At 43.7% G+C, this 19,867-nt stretch overlaps 1 protein-coding gene across 4 annotated transcripts; it reads left to right on the forward strand.

Annotated features, from left to right (window-relative positions):
- Window positions 1-12: 12 nt before the first annotated feature.
- Window positions 13-19,377, forward strand: rab41 (RAB41, member RAS oncogene family). Of its 4 annotated transcripts, none has more exons than XR_014031288.1 (9): window positions 95-300; window positions 1,275-1,333; window positions 2,388-2,441; window positions 3,594-3,699; window positions 5,407-5,518; window positions 5,788-5,881; window positions 15,548-15,641; window positions 17,222-17,288; window positions 17,481-19,377. XR_014031288.1 is itself a non-coding variant. In XM_081381881.1 (8 exons), exons 1-8 carry the CDS (start codon window positions 222-224, stop codon window positions 17,543-17,545), a joined length of 636 nt encoding a protein of 211 aa, XP_081238007.1. In that variant the 5' UTR covers window positions 13-221; the 3' UTR covers window positions 17,546-19,377. The 4 variants fall into 4 exon arrangements, 2 of the variants coding, with proteins under 2 accessions (XP_081238007.1, XP_081238008.1); XR_014031289.1 differs by lacking the exon at window positions 3,594-3,699 and adding an exon at window positions 4,846-4,951 and having other exon boundaries at window positions 111-300; XM_081381881.1 differs by lacking the exon at window positions 15,548-15,641 and having other exon boundaries at window positions 13-300.
- Window positions 19,378-19,867: the final 490 nt, after the last annotated feature.

Consider the following 19,867-nt stretch of genomic DNA (forward strand, 5'->3'; position numbering starts at 1 on the left):
CTTTCAAACCTAGACGGCATAGGATAGTAGTCAGCTTTTTAGCACTGTGTTCTGAAACACAGACACAGCGTGTCCTGCGTTCCCTTCTCTGGCCACTAAGAGGCGCTGTCACACTCAGGAATCTTCAGCTATTAGCGCTCCGTCACTGGACTGTACAGTGTCCTTCGTCCGCGCACAGAATATAATATTTATATAGCTGCTGTTTATTATACTCGAAAAATATGTCTACTACGACCGGCGGCGGAGAGTTTGGAAACCCTCTGCGGAAATTTAAGCTGGTTTTCTTGGGCGAGCAAAGCGGTAAGTGTTCAGATATGTGAGACGTGGACGGAGAGATAACGTTAACGTTAGACAGGCCAGGTGAAAGGATGCTCCAGAAGGATAGATATTACTAAATATACACGCAAATAATGATTTGTCAGTTTCGACTGATACGTTTGTCGACACGCACTTAAAATACACTAAATTTACAGAAGACGTGTAGCATGTAGCATTGAACATCCTCGCAGTAACGTTACACGCACTAGCCTTATATACAAAAGATATGAGATCCGAATATCAACTCCATTATGCTTTAATTGATAGATTATATGTATTTTTCTGTCTTTCCTCTCAGTGTTTATGTATTCGTGAATGTAGGCATCGAGGGAAGCCATCAAGTCCTTGTATTAGCATGTTTGTGTTTTCTGTTCCTAGCCACAACAGAGATCTCCCGTTTTAAAGGCCTTTTATATGTGATTACATCCACCATTACTGTTTAACACATTATATGCAAATTATATTATACTAGTACTGGATGTTAATTGTTTTAATCTGTAAAATAATACTGTCTGGTGTGAAAATGGTTGCTAACTGTTAGCAGTTAGCATGTTTCTAGTTGACCGGCTGTGACAATCAAGATCGTGATATTATAAACCACATCAGGGATGTTTAACTGCCACATCATCCACGTCACATCCACGTTCTCGTTTCATAATGGCTGGATTTGACGCTAAAACGCATTAGTCAGCTGTCGTAAAGGAGAGTTTCTGCACGTCTTCGCCTGTATTGATGCAGTGTGTTGCTGTGGAAAGCAGGACGGCGACACCCATGTTGCCAACACAGCGATCAGAGTTCAGGATCATCCTGCGCAGAGCAATGCATCCCTTCCCTTGACAGCATCTTTGACGTGATACATTCAAACATGCTGTCTATGTAGGGATCACACTAGGTTTTGAGACGCATTCACTGTGAGGCCCTTATTTCTAATGCGTTGTTTTTCTTTTCCTCCACAGTGGGCAAAACTTCACTCATAACCAGGTTTATGTATGACAGCTTCGATAATACCTATCAGGTAACACCCCTGCTGTGATTGTTACAGCCCATGTTATGTTCATGTGGCAGATGCTTACCATGTTCCCTAAAACAACTTAATATCAAAGTATTATTGACTCTATGAAAGCTATCATGACGTCGGTTTGGTTACTTCCTTGAAGGAATAGTTCACTCACTAATGAATAGTGATGTCATGTTGATCCAGTCCTTTCATTTTTCCATGGAACACATAAGGAGATACTTCGTAGAATAGTCACGCTGCCATTGTCCTTACAACAAAAGCATATGATTTATGACAAAAGCTGTCTAACTCTGAAGTTACAGTTCAAAATACATTTTTGGCACACTAGCAAAGTTGAAATAAATAATTTGTTACTAGCTATAAAATGTAGGCTATTTTACATTATTTTTATGAACTTTTATTCAAGAGGTTTTAATATTTTTGAATGATGTCTTTTATACTCACCATGGCAGCATTTATTTAATCAAAAACAACAATAAAATATTAAAATATTATTATAATTTAAATAACTGTTTTCTTTTTTAATATACTTTATAATGTAATTTATTCCTGTGATGGAAAAGCTGAATTTTCAGCATCTTTACTCCAGCCGTGTCAGCATTTATTTGAAACAAATATTTTAGATTTCTACTCAGACCATAATTTGTTTTTGTTAATACAAGTCCAGTCTCAATAACATTTATTTCACCTGTGCAGTGCCCATTTTAACTTGTGCCCATGTTCATTTAGTTCATAGCTCTCAAATCTCGTTCACGTGTGTGCACCTGACGCACATTAGAACCAATGGCGTTTGGTGTCATTGAAATCAAATTTGATATAAAAGTGTCTTGTTGCAGAAAGTTTGATTATGCACAAGAGCAAATTAGATTTTCAGTGAACAAGGATCAATTTTATTTTGTGACTTTATGAAAGGAAAAGATCAGCATGAAAATTCTGCAAAATATCTAATTTTGTGTTCCACAGAAAATACAGTCAAAATAAATATTCCTTAAATGGTCTGTATTTTACAATGTGATTGTGCACTAAGTTAACTCATTGTTTCTCTCCATAGGCAACTATTGGTATAGACTTTTTGTCAAAAACCATGTACTTGGAAGACCGCACGGTAGGACGGAGATCAACATTTCTAGAATAATTTCCAAGGAGTCTCTGTGTGTCCAAGCCTTTTTTTAAAGCCTGATTTAGTTGAAATATTGACTATTAATGTTAGTAGTAGTACTAGTGTAATAGTTGGTTTTGACACACACTGGCTCAAGTCATACATACCTTGATGTTTTCTAATATCACCTGTAAGGTCTATAACACCCTATTCGGACAGGACTAGTTTTCTAAACTATGTTTGAGTTACAATTCTTATCGCCCCACGTCTGTGATTCCATGTACCGATGCGGATGGAACTGAGATCTCTGTGTTTATTACAGAGGTGGGAGTGTGTGTTTTCTAGACATGGGCATTACAGAAGGTCGCCTACTGTGCTACGTATGACGTATATATTTTTTAATGTATTACTTATTGATATAACTTTAATATATTCTTAAAAACTATTTAAATATAGTTCACATGCGTTTATTGAAGTGGCTGTTTATAATTAACCCACATAAGTGAGTAGAGACATCTAGACAAGTATCTTACAGTACATGACACTGATATTAAAATGGGCAGTCTTTACAGTTTTCACGATTTGGCTCTATTTATTTAATAATAATAAAAAATGTGTCAGATAGCATCCATTTTAAAATTAAATGAAAGCATGTGAAAGATTGGTATGCAAACTGTAACCCGGGTAGGTTAAAAACTAATGAGGAGAAGCATTAGTTGGCTATAATACTGTCACAGACATTCGCATTCGGAGAGGATTAGATTTCTCAGTGGACCATTGAGAGTTTGCCAAAAACAGTAGGTAATTTGCCCTGGAACTTTTACTGAGGTTGTGTGAGAAAATACACAGACATTGCAGATTCAGACAGGATTAAAATCACTAAGTATGCTTGTGTCTCTGACGCATTTCTCTAACGTCCAAATAGGGCTAGTCCACCAGGTGATTTCACTGTCTGTCACAGATTCATCACAGTTATCATTTGCGGAATTCCTTGCGCATGCTTGTAGCTCATCATCACACTTATGTCATTAGTTTGTCATTTATTTTGATTTCACCTTTTTAAGTTTGGTTGTGTCTTTGTCCACCTCACCCCACTCTCTTCCATGGCTGGGTGCTGAATGGGTCCCCATGCCTGTTGTGCTGCATGGACGGTTATAGATTCGGCTACAGCTGTGGGACACTGCTGGGCAGGAACGCTTCCGTAGCCTCATTCCCAGTTACATCAGAGACTCAGCAGCCGCAGTGGTGGTCTATGATATAGCAAGTATGTAGCTAGTGCTCCTGCTTCACCACATGGTGGGGTCAAGTTGGGTTCTGCTTGAGTAAATGGCACTCATGTAGCTTTATAAGTGTGCTGGTTAATTTGAGCGTTCCTGGTAAAGTTAAACAAAGTAAGATGAAAAAGATGAAAACCTGCTTTAACGATGTGAAGGGATAGTTCACCCAAAAATTTCAATTCTGTCATAATTTTCTCACCCTCATGTCATTCCAAACCTGTATAACTTTAATTATTCTGACATTTCTAATATTGCTGGATCAGAATGTTATGCAGTTGAGATAATTTAATCAGATGGTATTCATTGTTCCTAAAACTATATTAAAATCAAGTGCAGATAGGGCCGTTTCCGAAGCTGCTCCCCGATTATGGAGTTCTCTTCCACTGCATAATACATTTTCCCTGATATTGGATGTTTGAAGATGTGTTTTTTTTAGTATGGCTTTTACACCTGAGCAGAGTTAATTTAGAGTTAGTTTATATTATTTAACTCATCTGCTGGAAAGCAGTTTTAGATATAATTTGTATTGTATTTTATTTTATTGGACACAAAATAAGATATTTAGGGGAAAAAATTATTGTTTTTTTTTTTTGTCCATACATAGTGTTGTTTTGGACCCCATTGACTTGTATTATATGGACAAATACAGTTAAAGCATTCTTCAAAATACATTATTTTTGTGTTCTGCAAAAGAAAGTCAGTCATGCAGGTTTTAAGCGACATAAGGGTGAGTAAATGAAAGCAACATTTCCTTTGAGTACAATTTGGGCTTTTACAAATATTTCAAAACCATAAAGTGTTGTTTTGCCTGAACTTGCCCAGCAATACTTGTGCATAAGGAGTGCCATTTGCAAAGCATCTTGCAGAAAGCAGCGTCATTCAGAGAGCAGGAATGGAGAAATGCCTTCAGATTCCTAAAAACTTGTGGTTATGATCTATAAGCACAGAAGCAAAAATCGGTAAATTCTGTAGGTGCATTTCTCCTTTTCCTTCATGTTTTGCTTCTTTGATGTTGTCCTTTTCGTCTAACCCTGCTCCCTTGCTCTATCCTCTCTTTATACTTTTTCTTTTCTCTGTTCTGCCTTTCTCTTTCCCCTGTTTTCTTTGCAAACCACGGTTTGCTGGTCCATCAGGTTCGGCTCCAGCTATGGGACACTGCAGGCCAGGAGCGCTTCCGCAGCCTCATTCCCAGCTACATCCGAGACTCCACTATTGCTGTGGTGGTCTATGACATCACCAGTGAGTCTGAGCCTCACTCATTGGGTCAGCAGGGATCTATGCCCTCAGAGCACAGTTAGCACGATTCAGCAGCTGCTTCTAGGTTATGGCAGTTCATCTTAGTATGGTTGCTTGGGAACAATGCTGTTTTTATTATTACATTCAGATTAAATGAAAAGTAGATTGAACGTGCTTCTCTCTTATCTGAGCACACTGAGCATCGAAATTACCTCTGTTTTAACTTAACCGTCCTCTTAACTGTTTTGTTGAACTTCATTCTAACAGTCTGCTTGCACACTTTCTTCTAAGAGAGCTCGGCTTTGAAGTGAATCAAGTGTATTTTTGACCGCTGCCAAATTTGAATTTTGCAAATTGATTTTCAATTAATTAATCAATGAAATGAGTTCCTGCAGATCACAAGAAACATTTTTCCTTTGTAATAAGTCCATGCCTAAATTTGTCCTTCTGTTCTTCAGATCTCAACTCATTCCAGCAAACCTCAAAGTGGATAGATGATGTCAGAACAGAGAGAGGAAGTGATGTCATTATCATGTTGGTTGGCAACAAGACAGACTTGGCTGATAAAAGGTACAGTATATTTGAGGAGTTTGATGAACACATCTTTTGTTCATCCCTCAGACTTCACGTTTTAAGCCCTTCACTATGTGTTATTTTTGTGTTCAGTTTTCTCTTTGTTAATTTGAGTGTTATGTTGAATAATTTGTGCCATTGTTGCTTTTCTTTTCGGTCATATTTTCTCTTTGTTGATTTTATTTTTGATTTCCCATTACTACTTTTGTTTTTCATATCCATTCTAATTTGAACTGTGTCCACACCTCAACTATGGATTATGGCAGGCAAGTGTCAGTAGAGGCAGCAGAGAAAAAAGCCCGGGAACTGGGTGTGATGTACATAGAGACCAGCGCCAAAGCTGGTTATAACGTCAAACAGGTGGGTGACACGATACAGCTGTAGTGTAGACCTAAGCGTTCTAACTTATATAACAGAATCTGTGGCATATTGTCAATTTCCACCGAGTTTTTTTGGGAGACTGTCCTCACATTGTAAAAACAAGCTAAATACAGTAATACATCCTAGCAGAATCTTAGCAAAAAAATGTGCAACACCTCAAATAGGCTAATATTGAGTATGATCGTAAAGGTGCGGAAATTTCGTGAGGAAAAAAGGTCCATTTTCAATAGTGTAGCATTGCATGGAGCCAAGCATCTTTCTATTGGTCAACACCACACACTTGCGTGACAATCTTGAACCTGATATAAAATCTACATGGGGTGATTTTCCAGTTTGAAATTACCGAATTTCGAACATGCATTTTTTTTTGTAATAGAATCACATAGCAACCATGTCAGTTGTTAACTAATCAAGGATACCACAAAGAAACATGGAAGGAATGTGACAACACCCACATGGATTCTACAGCCACAGAATTCAGCAGAAAGCTCAGCAGATTTTCATTGAATTAGAACACGTGTCATTCACAAAGATCTCCTACCTCTTTTGTGGCCTTCTGTTAAATATTTTGCCATGTTGATTATACTTTCAGCTAACAATGTATGCCTCAGTTTAACATTTTCTAACATCTAAATCCATTTGGGTATCATTTGACTTTCTTCGAGTCAATACAGAAAATGTCGAAAGTCTTGGTCCGGGCGTAGCTATCTTACAAAGTCAAAATTATTGTCTGTGGGAAGTCAATCAATTTGAAAAAATTGATTGACTGAAGACAAAGGGATAGTTCATCCAAAATACTGAAATATCGGTCATAATTTATCGCCCTTGTGTCATTCCAAACATGTATAAACTTTTTTTCTTCTTCCGTGGAACACAAAAGGAGACGTTTAGCAAAATGTCTTTTTACTATAGAGGGTATGCATTGACATCACTTTCCCGCCGGAACGCCCCCTCGGCCGGACTGAGTGGCAAAAGAGCCTGCTTAACGACTGGATTTTAATAGGGGGAACTGCGAAAACGCGAGTAAAACTGGCTGCATTGGCTGCCCTGCGGCAACTGCAGCAGCCTACCGCTGAGCCCTTGGCGTGACGTCACGACCAATGAGCGCGCTTAATGCGTCACAGCCCGCGAAAAGGGGTGTGGCTTAGCGTATATAAACAGGGCTCGGAGGCTGCTTCTCTGATTTCTGTCTTTTCAGCGAAGCTCTACGCATCGCTGCTCTCTGAGGAAGCCGCCGTCGAATCAAGCGACCAGCACGCCGAGGATCTCACCCTGAGGACGCCGGCCGCCTTCGCCGCCTTCAGCTTTCCCTGCCTGCTTCGCTATCCGGCGAATATATCCTTTTACTGCTCTGTGTTGTATGTGTTTGTGTGTTCGCCCCGCGACACACTTTGCATCTAAAAGAGCGCGAGGCGTTGTTGCAAATGCCTCGCTCATCCTGTGGCTCGTGCAGAGCCGCGCTCAGCGACGGAGACCGCCACGTGATCTGCGCTCTCTGCCTGGGTTTCGACCACGCAGCCCGCGCCCTTCACGGGCGGCTGCGAACAGTGTGAGGACTTGCCGATGTCGACCCTGCGGGCTCGACTCGCCATGTTTCACGATCCTCCACCTTCTCCGGCTGCCTCTTCCGGGCCGCGTAAGAAAAAACGCCGCTCTCAAAGGCCTTCAGAGCCGGTGGTTATAGCTGAGCGCTCGCCGGAGCCCCTCCCGCGAGCCTCGCTCTCTCCTTCTCCCCCGCCCTTCACCGACGCGCAGCGGGCGGCCTCTGCCTGCACTGCCGTCGCCTCAGGGGATGAAGCAGACCAGCTGGTTACTCCCCTCTGTCAAGCCGCGCAAACGGCGCCGCTCACAAGGGATGTCAGAACGGACGGTCACGGGCTATAGCTTCCTTTACGTTACAAGGAAGCTACCCCCCCCCCCCCCCCCCGGATGACGCACGCCCTCTCCCCCTCTGTTCGAGCCGCGCAAGGCGCCGCTCACAAGGGATGTCAGAAGTAGACGGTCACGGGCTGGCTTCCTTTACGTTATAAGAAAGCTACCCCGCGTCTCGGTCGCGCGCGTCACTCTCCGGCCACCTCCGTTTCTCACACATTTCTCAGTCCCCTCCTAGCTCAGGCGACTAGAAATATCTATATTGCAGTAAACGAGCCTGTTATACACGCACGCCTGCAAACAAACGATGTCACATATGACATCTTCCCGCTCTCTCTCCCTTTGTTCGAGCCGCGCAACTGCGCCGTTCTCAAGGGATATCAGAGCGGACGTCACGAGCACCGGCGAAAGGAGGAAGAGAGAGTGTTTTCGTCCCGCTTAGGCCGGACTTCCTCCAATCCTCGCATATTTCTCAGTCCCCTCTAAGTTCAGGCGGCTGGAAATACTATTACTGCAGTAAACGAGCCTGTTTTAATACACGCGCGCCTGCAAACAAACGCTCGGTCATATGCTCGCACTGACTGGAAGCTCATGTGTGCCCCTGTGGCTCAGTGGCAGAACATTAGGCTTCCGCACCAGAGACCCGTGTTCGAATCCGGCTCTGGCAGCAGAAAAACTTTTTTCTGCTTGCTTCTCTCGAGCTCGCGGCCAGCTTTCTTACATACAGAAAGCAAACCCGCATCTCACGGGATACATATTTCTCAGTCCCCTCTAAGTTCAGGCGGCTGGAAATACTAATACTGCAGTAAACGGGCCTGTTTTAATACACGCGCGCCTGCAAACAAACGCCGAAACGAAACACGACGCTCGGTCATATGCTCGCACTGACCGGAAGCTCATGTGTGCCCCTGTGGCTCAGTGGCAGAACATTAGGCTTCCGCACCAGAGACCCGTGTTCGAATCCGGCTCTGGCAGCAGAAAAACTTTTTTCTGCTTGCTTCTCCGAGCTCGCGGCCAGCTTTCTTACATACAGAAAGCAAACCCGCATCTCACGGGATACATATTTCTCAGTCCCCTCTAAGTTTAGGCGGCTGGAAATACTAATGCTGCAGTAAACGGGCCTGTTTTAATACACGCGCGCCTGCAAACAAACGCCGAAACACGACGCTCGGTCATATGCTCGCACCAACTGGAAGCTCATGTGTGCCCCTGTGGCTCAGTGGCAGAATATTACGCTTCTGCACTGGAGAACCGTGTTCAAATCCGGCTCTGGCGGCAGAAAATTTTTTTCTGCTGGCTTCTCCGAGCTCGCGGCCAGCTTTCTTACATACAGAAAGCGAACCCGCATCTCACAGGATGGTGCTTGAGTATTTATGAGCGTCTAAACATATGAGCCATCAAAGCATTTGCTCTATAACGCCGATGGTGTTACAAGTGTAGAAAATGTGCCCACTCCCATGTGCTCACTGCTACACACAAAACACGGTCTACCCGGTAACGCTCACAGAGCGCACTCTCATAAAGCGGACACATGCCGCCTGAGTACTAAGTGTAGTAAATGTGCCCACAACTCTGTGCTCACACCTAGCTGCTGCCCGCTCTATCACACAGTTACCCCGGGTTGCAGATCCTCTAAAGCTCACAAACATTCCGGCTCTGGCCAAAGGTGTCATAAGTGTAGAAAATGTGCCCACTCCCATGTGCTCACTGCTTCACACAAACATGGTCCCCATGGTAACGCGCATAGAGCGCTCTCTCATAAAGCGGACACAAGCCGCTCGAGTACTAAGTGTAGTAAATGTGCCCACAACTTTGTGCTCACACCTACCCGCTGCTCGCTCTGCCATTCAGTTACCTCGGGTCGCACACCCTCTAAGCTCCCAAACTCTGGCCGTGTCATAAGTGTAAACTCTGCGCCCGCTCAGGTGCACGCGCACTCACTTTTAGACATTACAATCCCCACACCGCTTTCGCGCCAGGGGTGTTTGTCAGCAAATCGCGCTCCATCCTCTGGGACCGAGCTACCGAACGCTGTACAGCCGGCCAATACTGTTTACCAGCCCCCGTGTTCGAGCACCAGCGGCGCGCACGCCGCTCTATCCTCTCTGATACAGGTTCCCCAATCCCGCGCAGCGCGGCGATCTGAACCCAGAGACCATTCGACCCCTAGCTATGCATGCGGAAGCATGGGAAGCTATTCAGGGCGCGTCAGAATGGGTGCTGAGTACTATAAAACACGGCTATTCGCTTCAATTCGCTCGTTGCCCTCCGCGCTTTCTAGCACAGACGGAGACGAAAGTGAGTTCAGAAGCTGCGCACCTGCTTCAAGCCGAAATAGCGAAGCTACTGCGCAAAAGGGCTATAGAACAGTTTCATCCTTCTCTAAGCGAGTCGAGCCTTTACAGCCGCTACTTCCCCGTACCCAAGAAGGACGGAGCGTTAAGACCTATTTTAGATCTGAGACATCTGAACAAAGCCCTCATGAGACGGCCGTTCAAAATGATCACAACCAGAAAAATCCTCGCGCAGATTCGCCCAGGAGACTGGTTTATCTCTCTCGATCTAAAAGACGCGTATTTTCAGATCCAGATAACTCCCCGTCACAGGCCATTCTTGAGATTCGCCTTCAACGGTCGAGTATATCAGTACACAATCCTGCCCTTCGGCCTGTCTTTGGCACCCCGTACATTACGAAATGCATGGACACAGCTCTCGCTCCCCTGAGAAAACAGGGAATGCGAATACTGAATTATCTGGACGATTGGCTTATTCTAGCGCTGTCAGAGACGGAACTTGTGTCTCACAGAACAGCGCTTCTCAGCCATCTGGAGGATCTGGGTCTCTCGGTCACTGGACCAAGAGCTCGCTATCGCCCCGTCAGTCAATTTCCTTCTTGGAATAGAACTGGACTCGGTGGCTATGACGGCCAGACTGTCGGAGCAGCGCGCGCGCCGCATCCGCCTCCTCGCCGCATCCCTCCAAATAGGCAGCCGGGTTCCGCTGAGGACATTCCAGCGTATCCTGGGGCATATTGCCTCAGCTGCAGCAGCGCTCCAGCTGGGCTTACTGCGCATGCGCCCGCTTCAACGCTGGCTGAAAGCGCGCGTGCCCCACCGAGCCTGGGCGGCCGGCGGCTTGCGAGTCAGAGTGAATCAGAGCTGCATTTCAGCCCTGCAGCCCTGGCTGGCAGCCGAATGGTATCACACAGGAGTGACTATGGGAGTGATTTCACACCGGAAAGTTGTCTCGACAGACGCTTCCAACCTAGGTTGGGGAGCGCTCTTCGAAGGCAGACCGGTCTATGGCCGCTGGTCAGACCAGGAGAATCTCCTACACATAAACTGTCTAGAGATGCTCGCGGTCGAGAAAGCGCTCAAACACTTCCTCCCATTCCTCCACGGTCACCATGTTCTAGTCCGCACGGACAATACATCGGTAGTGGCCTATGTGAATCGCCAGGGCGGTGTCAGATCAGACGCTCTGCACCCTGGCGGAACGCCTCCTCGTGTGGGCTCAGCACTCTCTGCGCTCGCTGAGAGCCGCGCATGTGCCTGGCCACCTGAACGAGGGCCCCGACAGACTGTCCAGGGACAGCGTTTCCCCTGGGGAGTGGTCTCAACACCCCCAAACAGTCCAGTCACTGTGGCGCAGTTTCGGCAAAGCGAAAGTCGACCTTTTTGCGTCAAAAGACAACGCTCATTGCCCAGAGTTCTTCTCGAAGAACGAGGACGCGCTGGCCCAGACCCGGCCCAGCGGCCCGCTGTATGCTTTTCCCCCGGTCTCTCTGCTGCCTCAGGTCATCAAGAGAATCAGGGAAGCACGCCACACAGTGCTCCTCTTAGCCCCATACTGGGAGAACCAAGCTTGGTTCCCGGATCTAATACAGCTGGCAGACTCAGCCCCCTGGCCGATACCGGTGAAGAGAGACCTTTTCTCTCAAGCCCGCGGCTCGATATGGCATCCCCATCCAGAGCGCTGTCTCTGCATGCGTGGAGCCTCAACGATTACACGCTGATCTGCCAGACGGGGTCATGAACACGATCATACAATCTAGAGCCCCCTCTACGAGGCGGCTCTACATGTCGAAATGGTCAGTGTTTAACAGATGGTGCACTGCTAAGGGGCTCGATCCACAGACATGTGGGGTATCGCGAGTACTGTGTTTCCTTCAAGAGTTACTGGACGCGGGCAGGTCCCCCTCCACGCTCAAAGTCTATGTCATGGCCATTTCAGCGCTCTCTGTTCAGAGCTGGGCCGCGCATTAGGAAGGAACGAGTTCGTCATCCGCTTCCTTAGAGGAGCCAGGAGGATGAACCCCCCGCGACCCCCCTCGGTTCCTATGTGGGATCTTTCACTGGTCTTGGAGGCCCTGAAAGCGCATCCCTTCGAACCCTTGGAAACTGTGGATATGAAATACCTCACGCTCAAAACCGTTTTTCTGATAGCACTGTCTTCAGTCAAACGAGTGGTGGAACAGCTCTTTGTTTCGTTTGGCGGGCGCACCAAGGGTCTCGCCGCCTCGAAACACAGCCTGTCCAGATGGATAGTGGACGCTATTGCTGCTGCTTATGCGTCTAAAGACCTGCAGTGCCCATTGGGCATTCAAGCTCACTCCACCAGAGGCATGGCCTCTTCGTGGGCGTGGTCCAGCGGGATTCCCATTCATGACATTTGTGCAGCGGCAGGCTGGGCCTCCCCCTCCACATTTGTTAGGTTTTACAACCTGGATGTTCCCGCCTTGCAGGCGAAAGTGTTATCAGTCTAAGTCTCGCGTATGCCAGCCCACTATCTGTGCGCGGGCTACGTTGTGTGATTTAGCTCTACTGGTTGAGCTGCACTATGCAGGGAATTGTCAGTTCGGACCGGCCGTGCCGCTCCTAACCCCCTAGTGTGTGCTTATGTACGGCGCTAGCCCTCTTCGGGCCGCCCGGCTCTCTGCTATCACGTTCCCCGGGCTCTCCCTGGGACTCATTCAGTGGATGCTGGGCGCGCACGGCGTTGACAAGGGCGTTCCCGTAGCGTAAGCAACTACGCAATACGAGAGAACCTCTCGTAAGAGAACGTTTCGGTTACTCACGTAACCTCTGTTCTCTCTAGAAGAGGGAACAAATATTGCGTAGCCCGCCGTGCTCGCACCACGAGCTCATTTCGCTTCATGTGACAGAAACCAGAGAAGCAGCCTCCGAGCCCTGTTTATATACGCTAAGCCACACCCCTTTTCGCGGGCTGTGACGCATTAAGCGCGCCAAGCGCGCTCATTGGTCGTGACGTCACGCCAAGGGCTCAGCGGTAGGCTGCTGCAGTTGCCGCAGGGCAGCCAATGGGCACGCTAGTAAGCTTGCCCTAGGTCTGCAGGCTGCCGCACTGCGTTGACAAGATTATAAAAATTAAGGATAATTTTTGGCTTCAGTATCTCGAGAAAGAAAGGCTTTCCCGTAGCATAAGCAACTACGCAATACTCGTTCCCTCTTCTAGAGAGAACAGAGGTTACGTGAGTAACCGAAACGTTTTCGTTTGAAAACGCATCTTTTTCTCTCCGTTTTGGCCTTCCGTCCACACTGAGACGGCGTTTTTATTAAGGAAAACGAAGCTTTTTGAAAACGCACTCCAAAGCGTATACATTTGAAAACGCCGTTTTTGCGTTGTAGTGTGGACTGTGAAACCGGAGAGATTTAAAAACGATGACGTAATTTTAGTCATGTGACGCATATTGTACCAATAGGTATTCACGTTTATACCAGTATTGTGCCTGTTATGTGCTATTCACTTTCACACTATTGCTAAAAATATTCTACATTGCACACTCTTCATATCACAGTCCTGCAAAGATGACAGAATTTACTCACATTTGCTGTCCTGCGGTAATACATGAGAACAGTCGCGTTTTAGACCAAACATATGGTGTCTGCGTGCGACCTGGACGCATCAGTGAATGGTGAGATATTTTACTAAATAAAATTATCCTGTCAGAAGAATTGCGCGATAACTTTATTATTTATTTTTCCATCTGAATCATATCAGTGAGCGTTTGTGGGGTTTTACACATTCGCAGTAAAGGTGAATTTAGCGTTTTCAGGCGTTTTTCAAAAGTTTCTCATCCACACTGAAACGTCCGAAAACGCTTGAAAACGCTAGTGTGGACGGAGAGCGTTTATAAACGAAAACGCCGTTTTCAAATGTATCCGGATTAATGTAGACGTAGCCTCAGTTTAAACTAAAGGTTGGACTCGATAAAGTGTCCTTTACAACTTACCAAGTGATCCATGGATATTGACATGCAACCAGGAATCGTGTTTCCTGACATTTATATGTGTCTGATTTTGACGCTGGGAAAATACATAAAGCAAATTTGCCTGTGAATGCTTTATATAAATTCAATATAGGTAGGTCTAAATCCGGGTGATCACTTATATCAATGTCATATATATCGTCCAGCCCTAAGACTTGTATAGTTTTTAGTCAGTGTTTATTCAAAAACATCCAATTATGCATAATATAAGATGGTAAATATTTCATTGATGAGTTGTCAATACAATATATAACAATACAATATACAGGGTATGATTTTTACTCACAAATTAAGCATACTGACACAGAATGATAACTGCAACTCCAGTTTGTCCAGTTGTTTCTATGAATTGCAGCGATCCGTTTGCTTCTCTTCTCGGTAGCTTTCGGCAGCCTGTAAAAATATACCTCAGATTTCTTGTCAAATATATTTAGACAGTCAATCTCAAATCTCTTTCCAGGTTTAGATGTGCTTTGTGTGTTTTCCGCGGCATTTACTCTGAAAGCCAATGTTGCGCCTCAGTCTTTCTGCCACTCAGTGGGCGTAACCGTACATACCCTCTATACCAGTGGTTCTCAATCCCGGTCCTGGGGACCCACAGCTCTGCACAGTTTGTATATCTCCCTCATTTAACACACCTGATTCAGATCATCATCTCGTTAGGAAAGAGCTCTGAACTGAACTGGGTGTGTCAGATAAAGGAGACATATAAAATGTGCAGAGTTGTGGGTCCCCAGGACCAGGATTGAGAACCACTGCTCTATACCAGTGGTTCCCAAACCTGTCCTGAAGGCCCCCCAACACTGCACATTTTCGTTGTCTCCCTAATCAAACACACCTGATTCAACTCATCAGCTCAATTAACCCATGTGATAATGAGCTGATGAGTTGAATCAGGTGTGTTTGAGTAGGGAGACAAAGAAAACGTGCAGTGTTGGGGGGCCTTCAGGACAGGTTTGGGAACCACTGCTCTATACTATAGAAGTGGATGGAAAAGAGAAGCTTGGACATTCTTCTATGTAAATCTTTTTGTGTTCTGCAGAACAAAGTAAGTGAAACAGGCTTTGAATGACATGAGGGTGAGTAATCGATGACAGAATCTTCATTTCTGGATGAACTTTTTAAACCGAAAATAAAAACGGGATATTTCAGTGACCAAAGTGCCAATGACATTATCTTCACTTCCCTTGATAGGGTGTTTATTTTTGTTGTAGATTGTCCTCAAGTTACAAATGTGTTCCATGTGAATGGCCCTTTTGTTGAACTGCAGTGCAGTGATCTCTTTTCAAAGTTATTCAGCCTGATTTGAGCCATTTCTCAACTCTTCAACCTGTGTTGGGGTCCTATCAAAACACTAATCCCTCTTTTTTTCCCTATTACTAATGTGAACTTCAGGCAGTCTCTGTCTCTGTCTCTTCTTCTTGATGCATTTCTTTTGTCTGTCTGTATTTCTTTCCTTTCCCCTCCCTGCTCCGGTCGAGCAGACAGATTACCACAGAGGAGGGCGAGCAGAGGGCTAAGGAACTGAATGTCATGTTCATTGAAACCAGCGCAAAGACTGGCTACAATGTCAAACAGGTAGAATCACGGAGAAATGAGGACGGCCAAGCCCCACCTTCCCTCCACCTCTCTATCTTCTGCTTTCTTTGGTTTCTATCTTTCCTCGCCTCGCCCATCATTAGCCATTCTTCCCTCGCCTCACATTCACAGGTGTCCTGTGCTATTATGCTGTTCTTTTGTGTGTTTCGTTTGCTTGAAGTGCTCCCCATGTACTGTCACAGATGTCCTTTGCATGTTGGCCAAGCATCGCTAGAATGATTTTTCTCTGTGCTGTGTTTTAGCACCCTTTGTAATTCATACTCTTGTAGACATTTCATTGTGCATTGTGCTTTTTAATAGCATATTGTATTACTTTTTGTTTTCAGAATTAGTGGATCATGGTGTCTTTTTTTTTTTTTTTTTTTTCATAATGCTAGTGTCCTCGGAAATTACCTCTATTTTTTAACCTCTCTACCCATTGGGAGTTATAATTTCTTTTAAATAGGGGAGACTAGGGCTAGTTGCACATGAGGAAGTTGTCATAAGAGCCACTCTACCATTGAAAAGTTTGGGGTTTCGAAAGAATTGAATACTTTTATTCAGCAAGAACACATTAAATTGATCAAAACAGGTGACCGTAAAAACGTTTGCAATTTTACAAAAGATTTCAAATAATTGCTGTTCTTTGAAAACAACAAATCACGGTTTCTTCACAAAATATTAAGCAGCACAACTGTTTTCAACATTGATAATACAGAATTTTAAAATCCTTTTTAGTTGGGTACCAGGGCATTCCAGGGAATGAGAAAGCAGATGCTGCAGCAAAAGAGGCTTCATCTTCAGAGCTCAAAAAAATGCCCAATTCCACCATCAGACCTCAAACCTATTAGACTCAATGGGATCAGTGTATTAGAAACAAACTTTACAAAATCAATCCTGTGGTTGGTGAAAACCGTTGTGTCCATTTTTTAAAATAGCTGGGATCATGTTATTTACACTGGCCACTCCAGACTAACCCATAGGTTTTTGTAATTGGGTGAAGATCCTCCTTTATGCCCCTCTTGTCAGAGTCCTTCATCACTGAAGCATATTTTGATGGACTGTGATGCTAGAACTCTTTTAGGACTCTTTATTTATCAGTTGAAGACCAGATTTAGTTTTAGAATTTTTATCAGATAAACTTTAAAAAACATTTATTTATATACAGTGTATATATATAAAAATTAATAGTAGTTGCATATTTTATTGAGTTACATATATTGTGATTTGTTTTGCGATTTAATTACAATATCTATTGGCCAAAACAAGAGTTTGAAATGTTTATTCTTTATTTTTGAGGTTTCATGATGTTTGTCCCTTTCATGAGGTTTTGTTGTATATGTGTTTTGCTGTTTAAATGTACTTGAAAAGCCTATAATAGCCTATAATATAACTTACTCTATATATAGTATAACAATATGCCAAAAAAATATTGTCACAAAAGGTCAACGTGTGTTGTTGACTGGAGTAAAACATGTTAGAACTAGCCCCAGTCTCCCCTACAAATAAGATAAATATTTTGTATTATATTAAACCTGCATTGATTTATGTACGTAATGAACTTTTTTTTTTTTCTCTAGCTGTTTCGTCGTGTGGCTGCAGCTTTGCCTGGAATGGATAGTACACCAGAGAAAAGCAAAGAGGACAGTATCCTTCACATGCACCTTAAATATGCCATCTCTCACATTAAAATGTCAGTCAGATTGATAGCAGGAGATCATAAGCATGTCTGCTTGTCTGCCAGCGTTTTCGTCTAACAGAAATGAATGAAAATTGTAAAGACATGCTTATTCAAATGATCCAGTCGCTCAGTAACTGATCCTTGACAGAAACTTTCAGTGATCGACATCAAACTGGAGAAGCCTCCAGAGCTGCCCGTTACCGAGAGCAGCTGCTCGTGCTAGTAACCACCCTCGCCCCCCCACCAGGTCCTGCGTCCCCCTCACTCCACCCCCTCACACACAAACAGCTTGCCTCTCAGTGGTCACTCGCTCCTCTCACGGCCCCGTGTCATGAGCGGAGAACCTTTTCTTTCTCTTCGACTCAGTGACTTTTCAGAGTAATCGTGTGGATGTGCTTTTACTCTGTATTAAAATGGATTCCAAAAATGCATATATTATTAACGAAAAAAGTAAAATCACAGCATAGATTAAATGCTAAAACCATTCAGATCCTGGCTGCATGGCATTATATGGGATTGCAGACAGACTCAAGCTCATATGCTCTTAAGTTTTCACACATCAGTGCCAACATAGTTGTTGTGAAGTTAACATGTTTCAGAGCTGGGGCTGATGTCATCATTTTTAGGCCTTTTTTGCCTTCTTTTTTTAATTTCACTGGAGGAAGAACTTCTGGCTGTTACTGACTCGTATAATTTTTTTACACTATTATTTTGTTTGTGTTTTTTGGCAAAAGTTATTTTAAAGAAAGATACAGAACGATTTTGTCGTGATATGTCACCATGGACAATATTCTGTATAATTGGATGCTTCCATGTTAAATATGGTATTAGGGACCAGATATCATTTTAAAGTTGCTTTGTTTCAGGAAATATACATGTACGGACACAAAAATTAGCAGTTTTGTTTGCGACAAGCCTAATTCTGGACAGGCTGATTTTATACCGAAATCTTCGGAGGGTTGCATGGAAGTAAAATGTATTGAGCTGTGGGGGAAATAAATTGGATTTAACGTTCTTACAAAAGGGAAAATTGCTATTTAATTTAGTTCAAATTCAAAACCTAAGATATTTAATGACTTCTCCACGACCGTAGTCACAAAACCTAACGTTAACTGTAAAAACGTGTATGTACTAACACAACTATCGTAACGTCGCTCTGAGCTTGGATATGGAAAGCAATTCACACTAATTCTGCTCATTTTCTGTCTTGTTTTTGCTGCGCAAGTGTAGGGACCGCATGCAGTTTAGAGACGGTTTAACACAAAATGCCTTGCTTGTTTGGTTGTCATGGTGCACCAAATCAGGCCACAGTGCTGTGGTTTGCTCGAGCCTATTAACATTGCATAGAGATAATGAGGTTTTGTTTAACAGGACATTTAGATTTCTTCCTTCAACACGGCTATCGCTTAGTGTACAGACACGTCTTGGTATTGCTCGTCGTAAGACTGTTGGTTTCATGTGTTTATTTATTATCTCACTAGTTAGTGATACATGTGTTGTATGCTTGACAGGACTGGCAGTTAGCAATGTGTGGGAATCAAAGTTTGATGTATAATTTGCATTGCTGCCTGGCTACTGTATCACAAAGACCTAGTCGTGTCACAATCGTGCCACTATTAAAGACTTTCACGTCCCATCTGTAATGCTGGGTTTCAACAGAATAGCTTGAATGGGCTTTTATTTGCTGGAGAGGTATCACCGAGCCCCCCCAGCACCGTCGCTTTTCCTCTCGTTCAACTGTAAACCGACAAATCCTTTCATCGTTAAGACTAAAAAAGGGCATCAAGTGTGTTTTAAACATTAACATTTACTATGGTTTGATATGTAGGAAATGAAATAAATAAGAGTGAAAACCCTCCTGAACAGCTCTATCGCGTGTCACTCACTGAATACTCAGCTGTGTGCTATTCTGAAGTGTGTTGGTCTGTTTGAAATACGCTGTCTACTAGTGTTTAGCTAAGTTTGTGTGACAAAGTACTATTATTATATGCTGTAAAAAATGGACGGTTAAAGAGACACCAAAATGTATCACATGAATAAAAGATATTTCACCAGATTTGCTGTTTGTCCTGCTTCTGGTTCCTGTATATAGGCCTGTACACAGTGTTGAGTATTAGAAACAGACTTGATGCATAATATAATTACATTACCCAATCATTATATACAGTAGCCTAACTTTCGTGGATTACTTGATCACACCTATTTGCAATGGCAACAAATGTAGGCTAATTGACTTAAGGAGACACCAGGCCTTTTAAATGTCCATGTACATATTGTTAATAATATAAAAAGAAACAAGATAAATATATATATAGTATAGTGTTACGTCTGTGATACTGATTATTGCCCTGTGATAAGCTGAGACCAGTCTTGTTTATATAAGAATATTTATGTATACTTCATTGTAAGCAAAAGGTTAAATAATCTTATTAAAGGGTTTCATGTTTTTAAACTCTTAAGTTCTCTTTGGTCCACTGTTGGTACCATAGTCCACAACACAAAGAACAGAAACAGCTGTGAAACTCAGTTTCTTATTAATGGCACA

The sequence above is a fragment of the Scardinius erythrophthalmus genome (genome assembly GCF_964197995.2).
Source record: "Scardinius erythrophthalmus genome assembly, chromosome: 13".
Lineage (NCBI taxonomy): Eukaryota > Metazoa > Chordata > Actinopteri > Cypriniformes > Leuciscidae > Scardinius > Scardinius erythrophthalmus.

What these genes read in the sequence shown, in the direction of transcription:
- rab41 (XM_081381881.1), top strand. Translation starts at nt 222, where the DNA reads ATGTCTACTACGACCGGCGGCGGAGAGTTTGGAAACCCTCTGCGGAAA. An exon ending in TGTACTTGGAAGACCGCACG is followed by an intron (nt 2,442 to 3,593) that starts GTAGGACGGAGA and finishes GGACGGTTATAG; the next exon opens with ATTCGGCTACAGCTGTGGGA. An exon ending in CTGGTTATAACGTCAAACAG is followed by an intron (nt 5,882 to 17,221) that starts GTGGGTGACACG and finishes TTTTTTCTCTAG; the next exon opens with CTGTTTCGTCGTGTGGCTGC.